This window comes from Leuresthes tenuis, unplaced genomic scaffold (genome assembly GCF_036924035.1).
Source record: "Leuresthes tenuis unplaced genomic scaffold, fLeuTen1.0.hap1 SCAF_19, whole genome shotgun sequence".
Lineage (NCBI taxonomy): Eukaryota > Metazoa > Chordata > Actinopteri > Atheriniformes > Atherinopsidae > Leuresthes > Leuresthes tenuis.
Window position 1 is genome coordinate 2867228 of NW_027325373.1, and position 25022 is coordinate 2892249.

General features: G+C 44.2%; 1 protein-coding gene across 5 annotated transcripts in view; it reads left to right on the forward strand.

Moving 5' to 3' along the window:
* The window catches only part of tcf4 (transcription factor 4), a 236508-nt gene that overhangs the window by 159465 nt on the left and 52021 nt on the right, over positions 1-25022 (forward strand). The window contains exon 1 of one of the 5 annotated variants that reach the window (XM_072372630.1): positions 1717-3140. The exons of the other annotated variants lie outside the window; for them this stretch is intronic. Coding sequence (XP_072228731.1) covers positions 3072-3140 — 69 coding nt within the window. The 5' untranslated portion in view covers positions 1717-3071. Of the gene's footprint in view, positions 1-1716; positions 3141-25022 lie in introns of those variants that run through there. 5 annotated transcript variants of the gene reach the window in all.

Genomic DNA, 25022 nt, shown 5'->3' on the forward strand with positions numbered 1-25022 from the left:
TTTGGAAGACTGAATCACTGTCTGTCCCACTGTTTTGGTGACTGCCTGTAAGCTCCTCACTCTACCCCCCCCCCTCACTCTCCATCTTCCTTCCTGTATTTTTGAGCGGGCGCTCCACCAGTTTTACACATGAAGATCAGTTTGCTTGTTGGGGTTAGGACTGCTCAAGCTGTGAAAACAGTTGTATAATGTTGCCTCTGGCTCCGAAGGAGCTTTCCTAATTCGGAGAAACTGACTGATGATGTCATCAGGATTACCTCAGCTTGCTATGGGAAGCTAACGGCTATAAGATGATGCTCATGTGAAGAACCAGAGCTGAAACTTCAGCAGAAGTCTGGAGCCAGACTATAAATTGATCATTTTATTGAAGCTTGCAAGTCAATATTTGTCTTGATCTCCTTTATTTTTCAGAACAAGCCCTCGTAGACTTGTCATTTCTTTAAGGAGTCTTCAGGAATAGTTCTCCAGGCTTCTTGAAGGACATCCCAAAGCTCTTCTTTGGATGTGGGCTGCCTTTTGTTCCGTTCTCTGTCAGATGATCCCACACTGCTTCAATAATGTTGAGGTCCGGGCTCTGGGGAGGATTCATCCCTCCATAAGACCTGTTGCCACTGATTTTCAGTCCACTTCTTGTGTCATTTGGCACAGCTCAGCCTTTTCTCCCTGTTTCCCTTCCTTAAGAACGGCTTCTTGACAGCCACCCTTCCATGGAGACCATTTCTGATGAGGCTTGGGCCAACAGTAGATGGATCAGCTGAAGCTCCAGATGCATCTCTCAGGTCCTGTCAGGTCACAGCTGGATTTTTTCCTCTTTCTTAAGGACATCACTTTCAGATCCTGTTCATCTGCTGGAGATAGTTTTTTAGGCCTGACACTTCTTCTTTTGTCCTCCACTTGTCCAGTTTCCTCAAGGCTTACCGTGATAAGATATGATACGTTTTTTGCTTAATGGCTCTCTATAAATCATCCTGTTGGTGCAAAAATACAATTTTATGTCTGCGGAACTGTGTTATCTTTTTATTTATTATTTTTATGTTTAGCATTTTAAAGAAAAGGGAACAAAGTACGGCTCTTTGCAACAGGCTCCATGTTTAGAGATACCATTTAAAATTGGTCCTTTCCTTCCATGGAGACCATTTCTGATGAGGCTTGTGGAGAATTCATCCCTCCATAAGACCTGTGGCCGCTGAGCACTACAATATGTGAATAAATAATGAAAAAGTCTGGCTTCTTGAAGCAAAATTTTATATTTAAAGAACATGAGAAGGAAATATCAGCTCCTGTGTGTTTTAAAATGATCTAATACCACTGGTTTGACTGGTTTTCAGTCTCCAGGTAGAATCGAGGTGATGGTTTTTAGAAAGAAAGGAAAAGGAGAAGAACTCATTATTTTAAGCAAACGTAAAATGGAGACCCAGACTTTACTGAATCTGAACACAAACAGACTTACAGTAATATTTTACAGTTTATCTTTCACTGCAGGAAACCATCTGACAAGTTTGAAGGGTGCAAATAAACTCTTTACAGCTCCTCACTTTAAAACTCAACTACATTTAGATTCAGGGCCATTCTGCTCTGTATATTATAACACTGTTCAAGGGGGGGAAACATCATTTAGGCGTTTGCGGCGCCCCCTATGGGCTGATTGAAGCAGAGTCTCCCTCTGCTTTGTTCTTTTATGGGATTCAACTTCATTAAATTCGCTGTCAAGATGCTAAAAATATAAAAACGGTGGAAATAATAACTGGATAATGCTGGAGTTAGATAATGTGTGTGTGCTGACAGCTTGTGTGGGTCACCATAGAAACTCACACCTTTTATTTTTGTAAGAATTTATTAAAAAAATAAAAAGAGAGACAGAAAAGTAAGAAAAATGGAGAATTATACACGTTCATTTGAACAGAGGTAATGAGGAGGATCAGAGGAAAGTAATTGCACTTGTACAAGAAACACAAACAATTCATATAAATGGTGTAATTTAACATGAGAGGAGCAAGTTTCTGTTTAAATATGTCGGGATGTGAGGAGGAAATGATGGGAAAAGATAGAAATAGATGCAGGAGACGAGAAGGGAGGAAAGTAAAAAAGAGGGAAATCAGAAGGGAAGGAAACAAGAGGAAGAAGAGAGGTGGAGACAGTGGAAAAGGATGGAGGCCGGAAGAGAAACAAACCAAAGAGAAGGATGAAAAACAGAGGATTGAGGGAAATGAGAGAGGAGAAAAGGAAAGGAGGAAGTAGGAAAACAAGCGGAGGAAATGAGAGAAGAGCAGCGAGATGAAGGAGGCTGGAAGAGGAAACAGGAGATGGTGAAATGTGTGGGATGTAAACATGGCAGAAAGAAATGGAGAAGACAGGAAAAAGGAAGACAAGTGGGAAGGAAATTAGAGGAAAATTAGGAGTTTATACGGGAAACGAAAAGGGGAATGAAGGAAGGAAATAAGAAGATGAGAGAGGGCGAACAGAGGTGCTCTAAAGCAGTGGAAAAAGTGAATATTCGGCTCAGTTCAAAGGCACGCGGCGCGCTGCAGCTCCGCGCGAGGGAGGGAGGAATGGAGGGAAGGATGGCTTCCAGATTTACTGTGGAAAGTTGAAAGAGTGTCGGCGACCGCGAGCGTGTCCGCGAGCGACCGTGCGTGCGTGCGCATAGGCTGCGGGTGAGATACGTTTCAACCCCTCTTTCTCCGCACATTTTCCACGTGCGCGCCTGTCCGCGAGTGAGTGAGGGAGAGAGGGAGAAGGGGAGGGGCGCTGTCTCTCCCTCTCTCTCTGCCTACTTTGCATATTCCGCGTGCCTCGGCTCGGCCATATGGGAAAATGCAACTGAAGGAATTGTCGGCGGGGAAAAAAACGCGCAGGCAGGAGCACGCGAGCGGAGCGGCGAGAGTTTGAGACCATAACAAACCCAGAAAAGTTCGGATAGGAAAGGAAGAAGGAGCAAGGTGGAGAAGACGAGACGAGAAGGGGCGGGGGGAGAGTAGGCTGAAGAAACCAAAGCGAAAGAAAGACGCGCGGACAGAGAGAAAAGAGGGGGACAAATACAGCTTTTCTTCTTTCTGCGGAGGAGAGGAACGATGTATTGCGCGTACACCATCCCCGGGATGACAGGCAGCTCACTCATGTACTACTACAACGGCAAAGCGGTAAGAAGCACTTCTGCGCGTCTTTTTCAGTCCTCTGCGAGGGTTTGGGTGTCAGAAGGAGAGCCGCGCGCGCGCGTGTGTGTGTGTGAGAGAGTGTGTGTGAGGGAGAGAGGGAGGGAGGCAGAGAGAGAGAGAGAGAAGAAGAAGAGACTGGAGGTGTGAAGGTGAGGAGCGTGGCTTTTTAGCCCGGCGCGCGCGGCTCTGTCCGAGCTGCCGCGCTTTGATCTTTCCGGGCAAAGGTTGGAAAGGTGCGCGTGTTTGGGAGGAAATAAATTTTAAAAAAAGAGGGGAAAGGACCTTTATGTGGAGGGATTGAAGTGACATCTCTGTGAGACCCCTCTAAAGCTGAAAAGTGTGTGTTTTTTGAGTGCGCGCGTCACGCGTGAAGCATCAGAAAAATGATTTATTTTTTTTAAAATAGTTCCCCAAACCCCCGCGGGTCCACGCGGCTCCGTCTCCAAATTATTGCGCGTCAGGGCGCTTTCGGGTTCAGTTCAAATTAATCCGAAGTGCAGCTTTATTTTCTGTATTTTCTGTATTTTTTTATGTTTTTTAATTGGACATAAATGCAGTAAAATAAGAGCATAAATACCGAAGTCCCGGGCGGAGTGACACGTGTGGCTTTGGCGGATTCTTCCGCTGCGTGTTTCAGGCCTTTTCATATTATTATTGCCTCAATTTTATTTCTTTTGCATTGAGCACATAACCCTCGTTTTTTTTTCTGCCCTAATTTTTGCCTCACATTGTATTTGGAGTCATAACCACTTAAAAATATTAAAGTCTGAAGGCAAAGCAGGAGAAGAACAGTTCTTAAATACAGGCAGAAAATGAAAAAACATTTAATATTCATGTGATATTCCCTAATTTCTGATGTTCTTTTTTTTATTTGCACCTTATTCAATTCATTCAAACGCATCGTAATTTTAGAATAATAAATTCTGTGGGTTTTAACCATCTGTGTGTGTGTGTAAGTTACAAATATTACACATAATTGTTCTTTTTCATGGGGGAGAATCCAATTAGCACCACAGTGCCTTAAAAAATCCTCCAACGCTGTCTGGAAGCACATCTGAGGAAGTCATCCGGCGGTGCTGTCTGACCTCCGGTGAACCCGCCTGTCTCCCTGTAACCCGCACCTGTAAAACACCACTAACTGGGGGATGTTTTTAGAGACGTGGGGGTGAGTTGGGGAGGAAGCGGCGTGTAAGGTGAACGGATTTCACAGGTTTTCCCACGTAAAAAGGGAAAAAAAAAGCTGGAGCGTCTGCAAGTCGTCGCAGGTGCACATGGGGGGGGGGCGGCTGGGATTTTCTGCAGATCCACCTGTCGGCGAGCCGCCTGTCTGACTCTTTAACTGCTGCTTTCCTTCGGCTTCAGGGCCGAAAGGAAAAGAAAGGAGAGGAGGAGACAGCAAGGACACACAAGGGCAGATTGATTGGAGAAAAGAGTTTGGTGCTTGTGGATATTTGGCTGTAAAATGTGAAGCTTTATTAAAACATTTAGTGGTTGACGCTGTGTAAATGCTGCGGTTAGAATTGAGCTTTTCCTTTTTCCACCTTTTATCTCGCATTGATTTATTCATCCGATCACAGAAAACCCTGAAAAAGTACCGATTTCTCTTTGCTTCGCTTTAAAAAGTGAATTAACTGTAATCTGTCCTCAGAAGGTCTGAAACAGACTCTGACCCGGTACCTGCCGGGTCTCTGGACCACAGCGGCCCCGGGGCCTTTCTCTACCTGCTCTGGCGCCGGGTCGTCTTTGTATTTCCCCGAAGTTTGGCGGTGCCAGGAGGCCCCGGCGCTTTGTTCGGCGGCTGGCTGCTGCATGGCACATTGTGCCGATGGTCTTGATCTGGTGCCAAGCTGCTTTCTGTCTTCGCTTTGCCCCCCCGTCTCACTCTCTGTCTGCCCGTTTCCACCCGCCGTCCGCTGGCAGAAAACAAATAAGGCGGCCGCCGTCATGAAGTCATTTTTGCCTGCGTGTGGTGTGAGTTCGGAGCTGCTTTCGGGGCACCCTGGTTATATTTTGGCAGGTTCCTGCAGGCCGGGGTGCTGTGGATGCAGCAAAGTGGAGCCCGGAGGGAAGGTGGGTTGCAGGCGTTTGGGAGAAGAAAGGCTTGGACAGATCCGCAGCAGCGAGCCGCAGCCCGGCGAGGCTGCATCAGGGCTTTGGTTTAGGGAGAGGTTGTGTGGGTGGGGGGTGGAGAGGAGGAGGGCCGAGGCCCCAGCTTCGGATAGCGGCTGTCGGCTTGCTAACTTAAGCTCCAGCGGCTTAATGAGGCAGCAGAAAGCTGGGCTAAAAACAAAAGGCCTCATTTAAAGGCGGCCCGGCCAGCCGGCTATTGTTATGCTAACGCAGCGTTTGAATATTCAGCAAGTTTTAATTAGGAGGATCCTGAAGGAAGCAGCCTGCCAAAATCCTGCCGTCCACTCTCAGTGTGCAGAAAACACACTTTAAAATCTGTTTATTTAGCTTTCGCAGGAAAAAAGCAGCAAAAAGGAAGGCTTAGAGGAACCTGTTTTATTAGCATTTAAATAGAAAATATTGTCTGGTTTTAAAATGGAAAAAATGTGTGTGTGGAGGGAAAAATCCTCTTTTTTTTCCACTTTCAATTCTAATTTTAGCAAAAATAATAATAATAATAATAATTCCATGAATATGTAGGTTTTTTATTTTATTCCTGACTAAAGAGCAGAAAGAAGTTATTTATTAATTTCAAAAGGAATCCAAAAAGCTTCTGAAACATAAAAACAAATCGGTTTAATTATTTCCGTTTTGCAAATAAATTAAATGTGAAACGTTCACGAGGTTTTTGAGTCGTTGAATTTAGATTTTAAATATTTTATGGTTTAAAAAATAAATAAATTAAAGGAAAAGGAAGAAATGATCAGAAGAAGAAGAGTTGAAGCAGGGAAAAAGAAATGATCAGAAGAAGAAGAAGAGTTGAAGCAGGGAAAAAGAAATGATCAGAAGAAGAAGAAGAAGAGTTGAAGCAGGGAAAAAGAAATGGTCAGAAGAAGAAGAGTTGAAGCAGGGAAAAAGAAATGATCAGAAGAAGAAGAAGAGTTGAAGCAGGGAAAAAGAAATGATCAGAAGAAGAAGAGTTGAAGCAGGGAACCGACCCGAAGTCGTGGTTCTTTTCTGTTTTTTTTCATGCAGAAAATGCACAAAACGAGTGTGTGTGTGTGTGTGTGTGTGTGGGTGTGTGTGTGTGAGAGTGTGTGTGTGTGTGTGTTAGAGTGTGTGTGTGTTCGTGGACATCCTGTGTGCTCAGTAGGCTGGAATTAGAGCACAGCGTGTTATGCAATTATAACTTTATAAATAGACGCATTGTGTGTGTGTAAGTGTGTGTGTGTATAAGTGTGAATATGTGTGTGTATGGGGGTGGGGGGGGTGGGGTGGGGGGGGCTCTGGCTAAGTTACTCTGTTCAATCCCCTCAAAAAGCTGGTTTTATTGCGTGTTTGTATTTTTTTGTGTAAACTTGAATTCTAATCACCATGTTGTGGTTCGTTGGTGTGTTGGTGTGTGTGTGTGTGTGTGTGTGTGTGTGTGTGTTCATTGGTGTGTGTGTGTGTGTTTGTTGGTGTGTGTGTGTGTTTTCATTGGTGTGTGTGTTCCTCCCTCAACTTTTTTTCTTTTTTTTGTAGAGAAATGCAGAAAACATCTGTCTCGGCCTTTGATGAGTGTGTGTTTGGAGTTTATTACAGTCTGTTGCAGTTTTCCAACCTTCCTTTGTTTGAGGGAATAACACTCAGTGTGTGTGTGTGTGTGTGTGTGTGTGTGTGCAGGTCACTCAGCAGCAGAGCGTGCACGGTCCGGCCGGTTAAGGCCGTGCACATTAGACAGGCTTAAAGTTAATCTCTGTGCATCAGATTATCTGACACCGATGCTGCTGATACACCCTGATGCAGAAACACACTCTTTCATCCCCACGTTTCCTTTTTTCCCTGCATGGCAGCGCAGAGATTCCCATCTTTTCTCTCCTTTTTAACCTTAAACTTCCAGTTTGGTGCGATGGTGAGTCGGCCGCTTTGGTCAGTTAACGAGGACGAATACTGAGAACAAGAGGAGAAGCTTTTATTGTGCTTTTATTCACCCTTTAGTCTTTTGTTTTGTTGTTAAAATCACAAATTATTAATAACCCGAGGGATTTATTGACATTTATTCATGTAGTAAAGAGCATAAGAGATAATGCAGGTTTGAAATCACCTCCCAGATTAGATCAGATTATGAAACCTCTTGCTTTCTTCTTTTTTTAATTGTGGCTCATCATTAAAATCAGAGGCTTTATGGATCTGTTGTGGTGCTTTTTAGTTGTTTTCCTGCAAGTTCCATCAAGATTTCTGTTCATCATGACTGGTTTTAGGTGTGTGATCGGGGGGTTAACGAACCTTTCTTCTGTCCTAATTGGGATGGAAGTGAAGCGGGATATAAGCAGCAGTCAGAAGCTGAAATAAAACAAAGGATTTCTCGCTCTTTTAAAGCTTTCGTGGCTCTTTGTTCGCAGCTCGAACTGAAACAGCAGCAACAGGTTTTTCAGCCGGTATGGAAACAAAAACCCGTCCAGGGCCAAAGGGGGCAGAATTATTTGGGCCGGCCATCGGTTGGATGGCAGTGAATCAGCAGAAATGATGTGTTTCAGAGCTGCTTGATGGAAGAAGTCGTGTGTTTGTAATTTTATCGTATTTTATCTGTATTTATGTATATTTATGAGCCCCCTCATCTGGCCGTTTGAATTTCATTTCCAACATTTTACTTCTTCTCCTTCTTTAGGATTCTGTGTGTTGTTGGGTTGTTGGAAGGCTTGAAAAAGTGCAGAAAAGGACGATTGAATTGTGAATGGCAGGGATTTGGATGACTCAGATTTTTATCGTGGTGGCAGCCATGTGCACCAGCTCTTTTTTCACAGCTCTTATGAGGACCGGGCTCCCCCAGCCTGAAAAATCTGAACCATTTCTGTCAGGTGTGAAAGCCATCTGATGCTTTACGGATCTGAAGTCTTGAGAAGCATCAATTAGCCACAGAAAACGCTGCACATGACAGAATATTCTACCGTCCTGAAATGCTTTGCGGTTTATCTCAAACTTCTTAATATTCGCTGTTCAGAGACGCGTCGAGCCTTCAGTTAGATGCATTTTACTGGGAGGATGCAGGCTTTGTAAGGGAGACTCTTCCCAGTTCTTCTCCTACTGTTTTTATAAGCCCTTGACTTCAGTGTGCAAGGTCGCAGCTGCCAAAATACTGTGGGTGCATGTCCACACACACCCTCAAACAGTGTGTGTGTGTGTGTGTGTGTGTGTGTGTGTGTGTGTGAGAGAGCTTGTCCCATATGGGAAGGTGGTCTGTTGCAGAGCAGAATCTGTCGGCATTCTTCGGATAGCTGGGAATTTCCACTCTGACCCGTCCACGGGAAGAGAAGCTCTTTGTCTCAGAGTCGCAGGTTTGATTCCCGCTGTCTGTCTTTAGCGCCTGCCAGCAGCATCAAACCTGCGAGCATCAAGGTGGTCGGCCGGCAGATGGGCCGGCAGCACTGGGTCCACACAGGCGGGCCTCCGGGATGCAGAGGCTGCCCTCTGGCAGCCATGTTGGCAGCAGCGACTGATGAGGATCTTTTTATTTTTGCTGATGATTATCACCAGAGATTTATTTGAAGATCTCCTCAGCTCACATTGTTAGAAACACCCCCCCCCAGAGGCTCAGGTTCTCCTGCAGCCCACTTCAGGCTGTCACAGGGAGGAGGTTCAGATTTGATCCAGTTTGTTGGATTCAGCCTTCAAACTGATATGAATCAGCTCTGAGTTTTGGACTGAATTAGGATCAGTTCTGCAGCTGCGGTGCTTTTGTTCCTGATTAAAGCCACTAAGCGTGTGGAATATTCCTCTGAAGCAACACAGGTGAAACTCCCCAAAGAGCTGGTACCAAACAGCTTCCTTTAGCTTCCTCTTCCATGTTATCTCCACACATTACGACTATTTATTTTATTAGATGAACCCCGTGGATCTGGGCTGGTTTTAAATAACCAAACAAGTGTGGATGCGGGTGAATTTCTGACCCTAATCTTATTATTGTCCTGGTTCTAGGCTCTATTTGCTGATGAAATTCAGCAGATTTGTTCAGAATCTGTACTTAAATGTCAGGGATTCGCAGCAGTTTATGATTCACCAAAAATCTACTTTTTTTACATTTTACTGCACTTTACAAACAATTTGCAAATTAAACATTAAAGGTTGTTTATGACAAATTTGCAATTCTGTAACCAACAAAATATGGAAAAGATGCTGGAAGATTAGCTCGATCATTACGGTCATTTATGGGGTTTTTTTCTGTGGAAAATGCAGTTTGATTCATTGATTCATTCGTTTATTTGTAAGTGGACTCTGGCTTATTTACTCAGCTTTTTACTGAGATTTCACTGAATTATCATCAGATTAAGTCACCGGTTGCACTCCTGTAATGTAATTGATTCACTTTGTAATAGAATTAAGACAGCAGGCTGCAGCCGGGCTACAAATGCTAAGTCGCTAATGCAGGAGTAATTATCTGATAATAAAACAGTGGTGAATGTAACACTTTCTGTGGCAATAATCCTTTTTCTGCTCTGAAGCTGCAGTTAGCAGGTAGCTTCGTTAGCTTTGAGTAAAGTCATTTCTGGAGTCAGAGGAACCCCTGAGAAACGCTGTGATTTATTCTGTGCTTTGGTTCGGTTTAACCTGCGCAGATTCAGTTTGTGCCGCCGCGGCGGCGAGTGTTTGCGCTCTCTGCTGTCGCTCAGACCGTCACTCATCTCGCTGTTAGCGAGGAACACCGGTGATTTCCAACGGCTGAGTGTGTGTGTTAAAGACTGTCCTCATGTGTACTAAACACAAGCTTCACAGCAGTAATGCAAGCTTAAGTAAGTTAGCATTTTTGGCCAGAGAATAAAGCAAAGCTGTGTGTGTGAGTGTGTGTGAGTGTGTGTGTGTGTGTGTGTGTGTGTGTGTGTGTGTGTGTGTGTTAGTATAAGGCCTTTCTAAACCAGGACTGACACACTTGTTCACAGAGTAGAGCTCCTCCACACACACACACACACACACATAAAACCCACCCAGTATTCATTATCAAAGTGGAAAATGGGGCTGTTGTCGTTTTGTTAAGCGTGTGTGTGTGTGTGTGTGTGTGTTTGTGTTTTAGTGGGTCAGTCATGCTGTGGTGAGCTGTTATGGAGGCTGCATGGACTCGCTGATAAACACCAGACAGCTGTCACACTTTAAACAACAAGAGAACCAAACTGCAGCCCGGCGCTGTGGAAAAGAGGCTAACGGCGCGGTTAAGCTAACGTGTGGGCCGAGCGCTATACGTTGCTATGGCGATCACACAATCAGAGAGGGGGGCAACTCGTTTAGTGTCTCCGGCAGCCCTTAAACGGTGCCTTCAGGTGGCTGTCGGAGCATTCGTGTCCTGAGTGGGGATTTCCTGATGCAGCCCAGCGTTGTCCAGCATTAGAACACAAATTGAGTTTTTTTTTAATGTGATTTTCTTTGTTACTTTTTCCTCAAACTGAATCACAGCAAATGCAAAAATGTGCGTGAAAAACCACTCGGACCGCCCACTAATCTTAGCTAACTTTATGCTTTCTCCGAGCTGCTGAAGTGGGGGGGGGGGGGCACTGCAGTGTCTTTCTGTGACGCCTCACTGCCGCTGCTGCATGGCCACGAGTTGCTCCTCCGACACAAACCGAGGCGTTCTGCTCTTATTTTTACGTGTTGAAGTGGGCTAATATCTGTGGAGAGCATGCTGTTTAATGGCCCATTTCACGCACACACGCACGTGCACACACGTGCACACACGTGCACGCTCTGGGGCTTTGCAGGGATCGTGAAGCCAGAGATTCTGGCACCACCAGACTGGATGCATTTAGGTCAAACACACACACAAATGTTGGGAGAGTCAGAAAATAAAGATCAGGTTTTCTAGAATAACCGAGAACAAAAGGCTTTTAATTTATTGAACAAACAGCTGCATCTTGAGTCGGCCATATATGGTGATAGATGCTCTCCAGCTTCCATATGGTCCACGTTAGAGCTGTACCTGATCGAAGAAAGGAGGAGAGAAAGAAAAGCAACAAGAAGGAATGAGTCAAAGACAACAAAGAGAAATAAAGGGCGACATAAAGAAAGAACAAACAGAAAAGAATCCTGCAGCTCTGCAGTGCTGAAGTAATCAGCTCTTTGATCTGACTCCTTTATTATTCCAGTGTGGGCCAAATAATGCAGTCCTGATTGTATGGCTGGCAACCAGCGAGCTTCCATATGTTGGCTATTAGAGCTTCTTACCGGCTTCATCTGCACTCTGCTGCTGAAAACGTTGTGTTTTCGCTTTTGTTTCCCCTTTCTGTGGAGATTTTCTGTGCAACATTCAGTTTTAAGTCTTGTGATGTGTGTCACACCTGGGCTCAGACCCACTGGTGGACTCCCTCTGCACCTCGGCCCAGATCAAACTCCCCGGCTCTCTCTCCAGGGGAAAACATGTGTCTTTAGGTCCATGTTCCTGTCGTGGAAACACACAACACACTTTTAACTGTTTACACGTCAGCTCTTTGATGGCATCTACAGAGTTTAAGATTCATTTCATGTAAACTGCTTTGAACATCTGCCAAATTAGGGCAATTTTCTGTGGTTTTCGGAGCTTGTTGCTCTGAAGCCTGCGGATAAAGTCCAGCTTTACCTCTTTCCAGTTGTCACAAATTCCCCTCGGCTGCGCCTCGAGTGTCGAAATCAACGATCAGAGGATAAACTTCCCCTCCACTGCTGATACGAGGATATCTAAATCATGTTTTCTCCAACCAGTTTCCATTAGTTCATTCTTATTGTCATGATTTCTCCAGATGGACGAATGAGTAAGATGACTCTGAGCAGGCAGGCAGGTTAAAGGCCCCGTGGAACCAGGGCCAGACTGCAGAGAGTCATTCCACACAGGAGGCCAGTACTCTAATCCTTATTAACGTTTTTATGGATCACCAGGCCGAGCGGGATCAGAATCAGATGTTCAGAAGACTCTGTTTGAAGCGCTGAAGGTGCGCTTGATTTAGGCTGTCAGGCTGCTGGAACGGCCTCTGAAGCCCGAGGAGGAACAACCAGCATCCTCTGGCTTCTATTTACCCAGTTAGTGTTGAGCTTTTCTCCCAAATATTTTGCACATCAGCTTGAATTTCCTTCATTCCGAGCTTGAGCTGGGATCAGAGGGAAGAGAAGTGGTTGAAACTGCGATAACGCTTTGCTGAAAAGGATGTACAAATTCAGATCAGATGATATAAACACGTTTTTCCATGCCATCTGTGGGACACCGAGGCCCCTTTGTGCGAGTCTAACTGCATTTCATGTGTTTAATCATTTCTGTGTCATGTTTTTAGCTCCCTTTATTAGATTTTAAAGAGTGTATTTGCAGGTTATTGCTGTGATTTCCATCCACAAAGACGAGGCTTTTCCTCACAGTTAATATCTGCTTTCGGACTCACCTGAGGAGTCACAGAGCGACTTCCAGTCATTTTAACTTCATATTTTCCCACTTAGTCATCCTCACGAGACGTTATCTCAGCTGCTTAAGCTTTAGGCTCCATCAGCACCATCAAACCCAGCAGAAATACCTTCAGAAGCATTCATGAGGCGGCGTGAAGAGAGCCGGAGACGGGACTCGGCGGCCGGCTGGTGTAATGGCTGCTTGGCCCATCTCAGCACAAATAGGTCAAGAGTTAAAGCTCCAGATGAAGGATTAAATGTGTTAATGTATGTCAGCGGGTTTAGTGCCGTCTCACACTGACTGCTGTGTGTTTACTGCAGGTTTGTAATGAAGGGAGGCAAAAAGCACCAGCAGGGCAGGTGTAGAGCTCCAACTCAGCCGAACGCCTTTCCGTCTGAGCCGTGGAAAAGGAAAATGGCTCCTGTTGTGTCGGCTGAATGTAAATGAGGTGAACAAAACAAAGCCGGACTGTTAGCGGCCATCTTTTCTGTTTGGTTTGTCTGATTAGTTTGGTTTGGAATAAACTGCAGCTGTTGGACCCGATAAATGCAGTTTAACTTCATCCGTAGAACTTTTGCCGTTTGCTTTTGCAGGAATGAGTTTAACTTGGAGACTAAACGGTCCGTCTTCTTTCATGTCTCTCACTTCCTGCGTCAGCCATCTTAGCGTTTTGTCTCCGGTCGGAAAACACGTGCCACGATGCCCCGGTTACCATTTCACACTCGGATGAGACCTGTCTGTCGCCGACTTGCATCGCCACGGCAACGGGATCACCCTGACCCAGCATCCCACCGGCAGCCGTGCTCTCTGCTCCCAACCCTCCGTCTGCACCCTCCTTAATAATTAACATGCCACGGCAGCCATCTTAGCTTTTGGCTCGGTTTAGGTGCCTGCTGGCGCGTTGCCTCAGCAACCGAGTCCCTGCGACATACAGCGGCGCCCCGGTGACGTCGACTCGTGCTGTAACGCTCCCAACTTTCTGAATTGGAAAGCGAATCTGATTAAAGCGCCGTGGCAGCCATCTTAGAGGAGGTGAGGGAGACGAATCAGAATCAGAAACACACACACATCGGATCCATCCAAAGTTTACCTTCAAACGTCTCTGTGATCGTTTCAGAGGGAAAGCTTTCTGTTTCTGGCTGTCTGTCACTATTTTAAAACAGAGTTTGTTTATTGCCGGATGTCTCGTGTGTATCCAAGGTGATGCACATGTGTTCAGCTCATGGCCCTCATGACTGCATGTGTAATTGCTTTAATTTATTTACACAATGCTTATTTATTTATGAGGCTTTATTTGGCCGTGGATTCGTGCCAGATTCTAAAAACAACAGGAAAAGCAGAACTCCACGGCACATAAATGGAATTTATCGTGGAAAAGAAAGAGAGTGATGGCCATCGAACGTCTTTAAAGGTTTTAAACGGCAAAGGAGCGACAGCACGGCACGAAACGTGTGTGTGCGCCCGACACACTCCTTCTCACCCTGACAGCTTGGCTGCTGCAGAGAGCAGAGGTCTCATTGGCCACCTGCCCTCCAAGGGGGATTTTGATTGGCTGTCGGGCTGGGTGCCACGGTGCCAGCTGAGAGGACATGTTTGCATGTGTGTGTGTTTGTCATGATGGCAGCAACCAACCCATGTAAGCATTGTCTCTTTGTGCTTCTTCTTTTCACCTCAGCTTTCTGCTTTTTTCTTCTTCTGCATCTTTTTTTTCCACGGTGATGAGGAGCAGGTGATCAGGGTTCCTTGAAGCTATCGTCCTGCTCTGGTCGACCAAAAACAGAAATATGAGCGGTTAAAAACCTAATAAATAGGTTAAGGCCCAGAAAATTGTGATGTAGTTACTTTCTTTCTTCTTTTTTTATCTGCCTTCACCTCTTAGAGCGTGCATGTTACCGGGGGGCTCACAACCCGCCGCTTCTTCTTCTTCTGCCGCCGGAAGCGGCCAGAGAAGCAGGAAGTGGCCAAAGGGGCGGGGCTTATATGTATAGCAACTAGCATATATATATATATATATAATAATCCATCCATACATCGGTTCCCTCTTTCACCATGGATCGTACTCTTGGCAGCCTTCTTTGTGTTTGCGCTCTGCCGTTTTCCGCGTTTTTTCCACCTTTTTTTCGCCTTTTTTCCGCCTTTTTTCCGCCTTCGGAATCCAGATCGGCCCTAATTGGCTGTCGTTGCGTAGCGTCGCTGCTCATTTGCATAAAGTTGAGCCTTTCTCAACTCTTGAAGCTCATGAAGCTCACATCGACGCCAGCTAACATTGAAAATGAACGGCAGCCGGCCGCTCACGACGCTTTTGGTGTGAGCCCCGGTCAGGCCTGCCTTTCCTTTGCAGTGGTTCATGTGAAATAGACTAAAAGAAAGTAGAAAATGTCATTCTGTACAATGAATGAGTTAATTTGGATGGAACCACATCTGGAACTGATGATCAGTTGAACAGTTTTTTTTATTATGGCAAAGCTGCTCTGACAGGTGAGTGAAACTCTGGTTTACGGCAGTTTACGTACTGCACCTTTAGTTGAGTTTGCTGGGTTAGTGGACACTGACTGGTTTGTAAATCTGTACAGAAGAAGATCTCACTTGTCTAAGCTCAGGTAATGAGGTCAGCCAGGGCTCAGGAGGTGGAGAAGTCGTCCATTAATTGCAAAGAGGCAGTTTATTAAGTGCTTTTCTGTTAGAATCCTTTAATTTCTGCTCTGGTTCCACACCAAGATGTAGCCGACAGTCTGGGAGTGGAACCGGAAACCTTCCTCGAACACAGTGGCAGCTGAGCAGCTCTTTTTTTGTGCTTGTGTAAATGTGTCTGAAACTTAGAGATTGCTGTTAATTACTTCATCAATTGATTATTTATAAAACAACTTAATGAGCTGTCAGACAGCCAAATGGCTCAATACCAATATCTTGTCATCTCTCTTTCTTTTGTCTAACTTCCTGTTAGCTCATGCGTTGAAGGAGATTCTTCCTTCTTTCTTTCTTTCTTTCTTTCTTTCTTTCTTTCTTTCTTTCTTTCTTTCTTTCTTTCTTTCTTTCTTTCTTTCTTTCTTTCTTTCTTTCTTTCTTTCTTTCTTTCTTTCTTTCCTTATTTCTTTCTTTCCTTATTTCTTTCTTTCCTTATTTCTTTCTTTCCTTATTTCTTTCTTTCTGTCCTTCTTTCTTTCTTTCTTTCCTTCTTTCTTTCTTTCCTTCTTTCTTTCTTTCCTTCTTTCTTTGTTTCTTTCCTTCCTTCTTTCTTTCCTTTTTCTTTCTTTCTTTCTTTCTTTCCTTCTTTCTTTCCTTCTTTCTTTCTTTCCTTTTTCTTTCTTTCTTTCTTTCTTTCCTTATTTCTTTCTTTGCTTCTTTCCTTCTTTCTTTCCTTCTTTCTTTCTTTCTTTCTTTCTTTCTTTCTTTCCTTCTTTCTTTCTTTCTTTCCTTATTTCTTTATTTTTCTTTCTTTCTTTCCTTATTTCTTTCTTTCCTTCTTTCTTTCTTTCTTTTTCTTTCTTTCTTTCCTTCTTTCTTTTCTTTCTTTCTTTCCTTCTTTCTTTATTTCTTTCTTTCCTTATTTCTTTCTTTCTTTCTTTCTTTCTTTCTGTTTCACCCCATCTTTGCTTCCGTTGTGCCCGTAAACAACACAAAATGACAGAAGATTTTCTTTAAATTCAAAAAAGGACAGCTAGAGTCCTCAGATGTATAGCAACCTCGAGCTGTTTGTGCACGTGTGTTTTCAGTGCACGTGTGTTTTCTGTGCACGTGTGTTTTCTGTGCATTTCCCATTCAGCCTGTCAAGACTCTGCGTTGGTCGAGGCGGTCTCTCGCTAACGATCGCTGGCAGTCGGCAGCATGTGGCAGTAATTAAATCAAAGGAAATTGGTGAAAAAAGACGTTGAGGGGGACGTCTGTGTGGTGACTTTGCCAGAAAAAAAAAGGGGGGGGGGATCCTGGCGGTTGAAAGGAAAACGGGCGGCTAATAAAACGAGTGTGGAAGAGACTCATAAAGAGCCGTCACCTGTGGAGAAATGTTTTTGTTCTCTGACTGGAAAACCGACACACAGAAACCTGCTCTGATGTACTCTGTCAGGCCGGGATGAATTTAATTAGATGGTCCAGTTCGGGACCAGTGGTGACCAAGTGTCTGAGGGTCACTGCACTTTCAGTCGGATCATTTCTACAAGATGTATCCAGAAGTGTTTGCAAGACTGAATTATATTCCAACCAGAGTCCTGCAAACAGCTGACGCACATGCAACTCAGGATCAGGTAGCTCAAGCTATCTGGTGGTTCTATCGGTGGTTTCCCTGAAGAATTAGCATTTAAGAAGGGGATCGTGGATGGAGAGTGTAGATTAATGAGCGTTTTATAGCCCAACGCTGTGAATGAATGTCTTCAGGTTGGAGTTCTTCATACAAACACTGAAACCTGTGCTTATACCCTGCATAATGTGGGTTTGTTAGTCCAGTGTTTTGAAAAGTTCTGCTTACCGTAGATTCCGGACTATAAAGCGCACCTGAATATAAGCCGCATGCACCCTCTAATTTTAAAAAGAAAATCCATTTTGTACTTGTATAGGCCGCACTGCGGGCGTCCACATTGTAATATGATATATTTACACAGAAAGATGTTACACGTGAGGACTTTTAAACTTTTAATTAAATGCATATGGTAACATAAACAAATACAAGATGCAAATGCTTTTTTTCCGAACAGTGCCTGTAACACCGATGGTTTTAACTTAAATACCTATCGCCAACGAACAAATACGTGGCGTAAATGCTTTTTTTCCGAACAGTGCCTGTAACACCGATGGTTTTAACTTAAATACCTATCGCTAACGAACAAATACGTAGCATAAATGCTTTTTTTCTAAATGTGCCTGTAACACCGATGGTTTTAACTTAAATACCTATCGCTAACTAACAAATACGTGGCGTAAATGCTTTTTTTTCTAACAGTTCCTGTAGCATCGAAGGTTTTAACTTAAATACCTATCGCCAACGAACAAATACGTGGCGTAAATGCTTTTTTTTTTTAACAGTTCCTGTAGCATAGATGGTTTTAACTTAAATACCTATCGCTAACGAACAAATACGTAGCATAAATGCTTTTTTTCTAAATGTGCCTGTAACACCGATGGTTTTAACTTAAATACCTATCGCTAACTAACAAATACGTGGCGTAAATGCTTTTTTTTCTAACAGTTCCTGTAGCATCGAAGGTTTTAACTTAAATACCTATCGCTAACGAACAAATACGTGGCGTAAATGCTTTTTTCCCCCGAACAGTGCCTGTAACACCGACGGTTTTAACTTAAATACCTGTCGCTAACGAACAAATACGTGGCGTAAATGCTTTTTTTTCTAACAGTTCCTGTAGCATAGATGGTTTTAACTTAAATACCCATCGCTAACGAACAAATACGTGGCATAAATGCTTTTTCCCCGAACAGTGCCTGTAACACCGATGGTTTTAACTTAAATACCTATCGCTAACGAACAAATACGTGGCATAAATGCTTTTTTTCCCTGAACAGTGCCTATAACACTGATGGTTTTAACTTAAATAAAACCAACAATACATTTTCGAATAGTGCCTGTTAAACGGTTGGTAAAAAAAAAAGACAGCAGCCTACCAGGAAAAGTCATTGATCGCCTTCTTCATCTTCCTCCTGCGCACTAAAACCATCAAAGTCTTCTTCAGTGTCCGAATTGAACAGCCTCAGAACTTCACTCACTTCAGTCTCATCTCAGGTTGATCGCCTTTAATTTAAAAGCTGCATCATTTCTTCGTTTGTTTTCCATGTTGAGGGTGAGCACAAATTGATTTGTCTTTGATTTATCGTACAATTTCATTGGACCGCTGTGAACTATTAGTCCATTTTATTGGTCTAATGTTTTTACAGCATGAAAAAAACACATATTAGCCGCACCGGATTATAAGCCGCGGTGCTCAAAGCCTGGAAAAAGGTAGCGGTTTATAGTTATTTACGGTGGTTATATTCCAGTCTGACATGTTACATCGATTGAAAGAGTCACTTTGTTTGTTGGACTCCCACATGAACGAGCGTGAGCGTGCACGGTTCGTGAGCGTGCACGGTTCGTGAGCGTGCACGGTTCTCTGTGATGGACCCCGTCACAGCGGGGATGGGCTCCAGCCTCCCCGCCCCGCACAGGAAGAGGCGGGTGCAGAGAAAGGATGGATGGGACGGTTTCATTGGATCTATGGTGATGGCTGCCGGATGCGTGCACGCGCCTGAATGCGTGTGCACGGCGATGGGGCCCTTTGTGCTCTGAAAAGCCGCAGTGCGATTCGTTATTTCCTCCCTCTGATGGGTTTTTCTCTTCTCAGACACACACACTCAGTCCCAGACCTCTGGCTATTTCCTGTGTCAGGGGGGACATTATAAAGCCACATTATGTCCACTGTGAGCCTCCATATTCCCCCATCACTGTGTGTGTAAATGTGTGAGTGTTGTGGGAAGAGGCCACTCAATTTCCTGGGACAAAAGACATGTGAAAGGTTGCGGTTTCATTCGGAGAGGATTGGCGGGATGTGTCCCAGAGACTCAGATCAGTGTGGATGAAGGCTCTGAAACCAGAACCTTGGACTCTCGCATCATCTTCACCGTTCTTAGAGGCTTTGGAGCGCCTCTGAGGTCCAGATTTGATGTTTGGGGCTTGAACTGTCGCTCGTTGAAGATGCGACTCGGAGCCCTGGAAAATGGACGGGAGGAAAACACACATTTGTGAAAGTTATTTGCCATCTGTGGAAATCATAGTTTTAAATGTGACACGTTGTGTATCGCCGTGGTTACACACTCGGCTCTGTTTTAGGTAGACAACATGGCTAAAACACACACTCCAACACACGCAGTCTCGAGCTAATTTAGTGCAATTAGTGGTCAATTAAAGCGCTGTGACTTCACTGGCTGTCTGACTCTTTGATGTTGTGGCTTCTGGCAGGACCAGACGCCATCTTGAATTGATTAACAGGCCGCAGTGTAAACACGCCAGACAACCGGACCCTTTACTTCTTCTCCTGTTTTTAAGCTTTTTCCTTTCTTTGCTTCTGGAGCGATTTGTTTGTTGTTCTTGCTTTGCTCCGTCTTTCTTTTTATTTGTGCAGATGCATCTTCTGGAGCAGCATCCTTCTTTAATTTGCTCTGGTTTTGCTTTTCATTTTTCATCTCTTTCTTCTTCTCCCCTGCCGTGGCTGTTTGTTTTTCTTGTCCTCCGCTGCCTTTCTTTTGTTCTCAGCCTTGTTTCTCATTCACAACTTGCTCAAGTCATCCAGCGTCCAAGAAGCCATCGTGACTGGAAGTGACTAACATCCTTTCTGCTGAGGCTGATTCAGCTGTTTGAATCACCCGCTGAGAGTCTCAGACTGAGGTCAGCAAAAAAAAAGAGAAGAAGAAGAGCTCGGAAATCAATTAAACGTGTCGTGGAGCTTCATTCAAGCTCTTGTGAGTGAATCTGAGGAGCTGCTAAGTGGGTTACTGCTGATAGTAAATAATAAATAGACAGTCTGCTGCCTGTAAGAGGAGAGATTTTCTTCCTTAAAATCAATGGAAACCTCAGCTGATCCGTGAGGAAGCCATGAATGAACATTTCCCTCCTCAGGCCAATTTATCCTTTTCATGTTTCCACTTCTTCTTCTTCTTCTTCTTCTGGGCTCTGTTTTCTTCTTCTTTTAACGCAGAGAAAGTCGCAGCCTCTCACTCTCACTCTTTGTCCGGCCCCCCAGTGTTTTCTGTCTGAGTTACTCGACCCCCCCCCTTCAGTCACAGGTGCACCCCGCTCGAACAGACGTGCACGCTCACGTGCACGCTGGGTCCACTTGTCTTCGCGTTGGGGGCTCTAATCAAGCCACAGGAAGCCCGAGCTCCACGGGGAGCGCGTGAGATGGAGTGTGTGCGTTTTGCAAAGTAAGTTGAGGAATGTGTCGGCCATGAAGCTCGTGCACGGAGGAGGCCGTGCATGTTTTCAATTACACCCGAGTGTTTTTGCAGATGTGTGTGTTTGCGCTCTCTTTTCTCTCCGTATGTGTCTCTGCTGATTTAATAGCTTTTGTTTTTCCTTCTGTTTATCCCTTTTTTCCACCCTTTTCCACGCAGCGTAATGATCTCATGATCTGCCTTTTTTTGTTTCTAATTTAGCCGAATCTTTTTTCCATCCTGTTTCTTCTCTCACTCTCTCCTTCGGTCCTTCCTTTCCTTTCTCTCCGTCCCTCCACGCTGCATCACATGGACTCGGTTAGGCAGCCGTGCTCACATGCATGTGAGTGTGTGCGTACATCTGGTTCGCATTAGTGCAATTGCAGGTTGGTAGAATAAAGAGCTGAGCTCGGAGGTGGTGGGTGGGATTTCCTTCCGCTTTCACACACACACACACACCTCCATGTGTTTTGAATCAGGAACATAATTAACCTTCAGAGGATTCAGAGGCCGCGGCTCAGATCTCCGCTATAAAAATACATCTAAAAACCAGAACGCCCCCCCCCCTCCATTCCCCAACACCACCACCAAACCCGAAAAGTTTGATCTGTCTGCGGTGCGTTTGATTCGCTTTCCCACGTCTGCCTCCGGACGGCTCAGCGGGCGGGGACTGATGGATCGATACAGGTCCTTCCAGAAGAGTTTTACATGCTAGATGTGACTAAAGACGTGAGAAAAAGACGAGAGGACGGTGTAGAAAAGGAAAGGCACAGGTGCAGCAGACTGTGAGAGAGGAAGAATGTGTGTGCATCTCAGAGAGAGAGTGGGAGTGTTCATGAGAGGTTTCGTGACTGCTCCTCTGAGTGTTCACATTCCAGCACATCTGCTTTGGATGAAGCAGTAAACTCTGTGAGAGACAGAGGGATGGATGTGGAAGACAGAGAGTGAAAGAAAGAAAGAAAGACAGGAGTTTGGGAAGTCATTCATTGACATTTATGGAGCGAAATGCTAACTCTTCCTATCATAATTAAGGCAGCGTCAGCCCTGCTCTGCACGGTCGTCTCTGGCCTTTACTGCCACTGTGAGAGCTGTCATTGGTCTGAGCGTCTTGACAGAAAAAGACAAAAGCCTAACAGGCAGATGCAGGTGTATCCTGTATGCAAGTCCTCCGCTAATGCTGCAGCTCAGCCATTACGAGGCATTTTCTCATGTCCAACTCTGTGATTTAGACACCTAAAGGTTCTCACCGGATGCCAAACGCTGCTTTCTGCTCAGCTTCTGTCTCATTTATATCTATATATGCCAGCATTTTTTAACCCTAACCCATTTTTTAAATCACATTTTTTAACCTTAACCCATTTTTTAATCACATTTTTTAACCCTAACCCATTTTTTAATCACATTTTTTAACCTTAACCCATTTTTTAACCACATTTTTAACCTTAACCCATTTTTTAATCACATTTTTTAACCTTAACCCATTTTTTAACCACATTTTTTAACCTTAACCCATTTTTTAATCACATTTTTTAACCCTAACCCATTTTTTAATCACATTGTTTGACCCTAACCCATTTTTCATCACATTTTTTAACCCTAACCCATTTTTTAAATCACATTTTTTAACCCTAACCCATTTTTTAATCACATTTTTTAACCCTAACCCATTTTTTAATCACATTTTTTAACCCTAACCCATTTTTTAATCACATTGTTTGACCCTAACCCATTTTTCATCACATTTTTTAACCCTAACCCATTTTTTAAATCACATTTTTTAACCCTAACCCATTTTTTAATCACATTTTTTAACCCTAACCCATTTTTAATCACATTTTTTAACCCTAACCCATTTTTAATCACATTTTTTAACCCTAACCCATTTTTTAATCAAATTTTTTAACCCTAACCCATTTTTTAATCATATTTTTTTAACCCTAACCCATTTTTTAATCACATTTTTTAACCCTAACCCATTTTTTAATCACATTTTTTAACCCTAACCCATTTTTTAATCACATTTTTTTAACCCTAACCCATTTTTTAATCACATTTTTTAACCCTAACCCATTTTTTAATCACATTTTTTAACCCTAACCCATTTTTTAATCACATTTTTTAACCCTAACCCATTTTTTAATCACATTTTTTAACCCTAACCCATTTAAAGAAACTGAAAAAGTTCAAAGAAAAAGAGAAATTGATGTTAAAAATGATCAAATGGCCCATTACTGAACTTTTCTGTCGTTTTCTTTACTTTTGATACCTTAATGCATCGTATCACACCGCCTTCCAGTGAGCACAAACCTGTCAAAAATCCTTTATTATAACCTTCTGCACAAAGAGATCAACCATTCCCAATTCAACCAAGTTTCAGGCCGTGCATCATGACCAGGACCCACAGTGATGTCATCCCATCTGCAGGCCGATGTGACCGTGCATCCCGTGCACGATGCAAGACCTAACCCCGGCTTTTAGTTTGGTTTTCTTTTTCTAGTTTTGGTTTGTTTTTACTCTGGTGGACGATTATTGTCCTGAGCAGGTAGCAACAGGTGGATTTTTGGTATAACAGCATCTTGGCTGTGGCTTTTTATCTCAGTGTTGATTGACAGGTGCCTCGTCCAATCACCTGCTAGTATTTTTCTGAAGCACCTGGAAGGACGTCCCCGCTTGGTTCAGTGCTGTTAACCAACTCGGAGGCCAGGTGAGCAGAATTAGACTGATGACGACTTGCATGCATCCATACAAGCCGTGTTTTTAAGTGTCGAGGACTGTGGTCACGTGACAGGAAACCGGATGGAAGGATGATGCAAACTGGCGCCTCCCTCGTCTCAGAAATCGAAGTTTGGCCGGTCAGCAAACATCTTCTTCAGCCACACGATCGGCTTGTTGGACCGTAAGTGTCCAAAGTGTCATGGAAGAGGAGGAAGAGCAGCTTCTTCCTGTTTCTCTTCTCCTTATTTGCAGCCATGGCTCCTTTTCTTCACTCGGAGCAGAGGTGGAGGCAGCCGGCTGAACAGATGCTCCCCACATTTAGAGACAATAACTGGGAGAAGACCCTGCACAAAGACTAAAAGCCCTCTTTTCTTCCTCTGCATTCTCCCCTCTTTTGTTTCTGTTTGCTGTCTTTTTATCTGCATTTCACTCGGCTGTGTTTTATTGTTTCTAACTAAACCCTTGAGGCTTTTAAGTAAAAAGTGAAACACAGAAGTTTGCTTCTCCTTACCTTCCTGCCTTGCTTTTGTCTTTCACGTATCACTTACAGTTGATCCGACTTTTTTACTGTTTCATTCTTTCTGCGGCAGATTAAATCGGAGCTGCAGAGATCCTTTAAAAGATGATTTCATGGGTCTGTTGTGAGGATCTGGTGCCTTTTCCTCTCCTGGTTTTTTGACTGCTGATTAGAACAAATAAGCAATCTGAAGTCATCACTTCTGGTGCTTGTTAGCACATTTCAGACTGAGAGACTCGGCTCTCATCACTGCCTTCGTGTCTAAAGGTTTAAAGGTGCTAGATTTCTGAGGAGTTAACCCTGCCTGTCTCTTAGATTGAGTTACGTTTTGGATACAGTGAGCGAACTGTGTCTCTGAACCTTTGGGTCGGGTCATCGTTGGACAGCTGGTTGCTCTGCAGCACTCGTGCACGTGTGTGTGCACGTGTGTGTCTTTTGAGCTCCATGAGGAACCAGTTTTGAATGGAATGTGGCTTCATTTTTGTGCCGAGGGCGAAGTCGAACGAGGCTTTGATGAGCTCCACCATGTTTCATGTTCTGTGAAGATTCTCCGAATCCGTCCAGCGTTACACAACCACTTCAGCTGAAATCCATCAGGGGCTCTGCTGCGCTGTAGATCACGGCTTTGCACAACCTGCCACACGGCTTTTCCTCACTGTTCTGTCACAGAACGCGCAGCTTCATCTGGCTTTTGTTAACTTTGAAGCTGCATTTGTTGTGCTGATTTCTGCTGTGGTCCCACGGTGAGAAGGTGCTCGCCTCCAACATCAGCTGCTGCCTTTTGGTCGGCCGTGTGCACGTGTGTCTGTGGCCGTGCGCTTTTCCTGGACTGGTGAAGCGTCTGTGGTGCACGGCCAGAGGGATGCCGGTTTGAATCCCAGCTGAGGCCTTTCTATGTGGAGAAAACTGACCCGAGGAGTGCATGATGTGCTGCCTTCACATCCACAGATGTTCCCCTTTTTCTTCTTCTGTGGCTTCCACTGGTTCACGTTAACCTCCGTGCACGCCTCTCACTGCGTGCACAACTGTTTCATCTGTTTTGGTTTCACTTTGCTGAAGAGTAGAAACTCTTTTTTTTTTCTGTCGTGGTACAGCAGGGAGTAAGTTTCTATTGCGGTTTAATTGTGCTAAAACAGCTGTTTTATTGGGGTCAGATCAGCACACGAGCTGAAATAAGTGGTTCCTAAAGGGCTCGTGGATCTTTTAGAGTATAAGTCTGCACCAGCTATCAGAATCAGCCCAT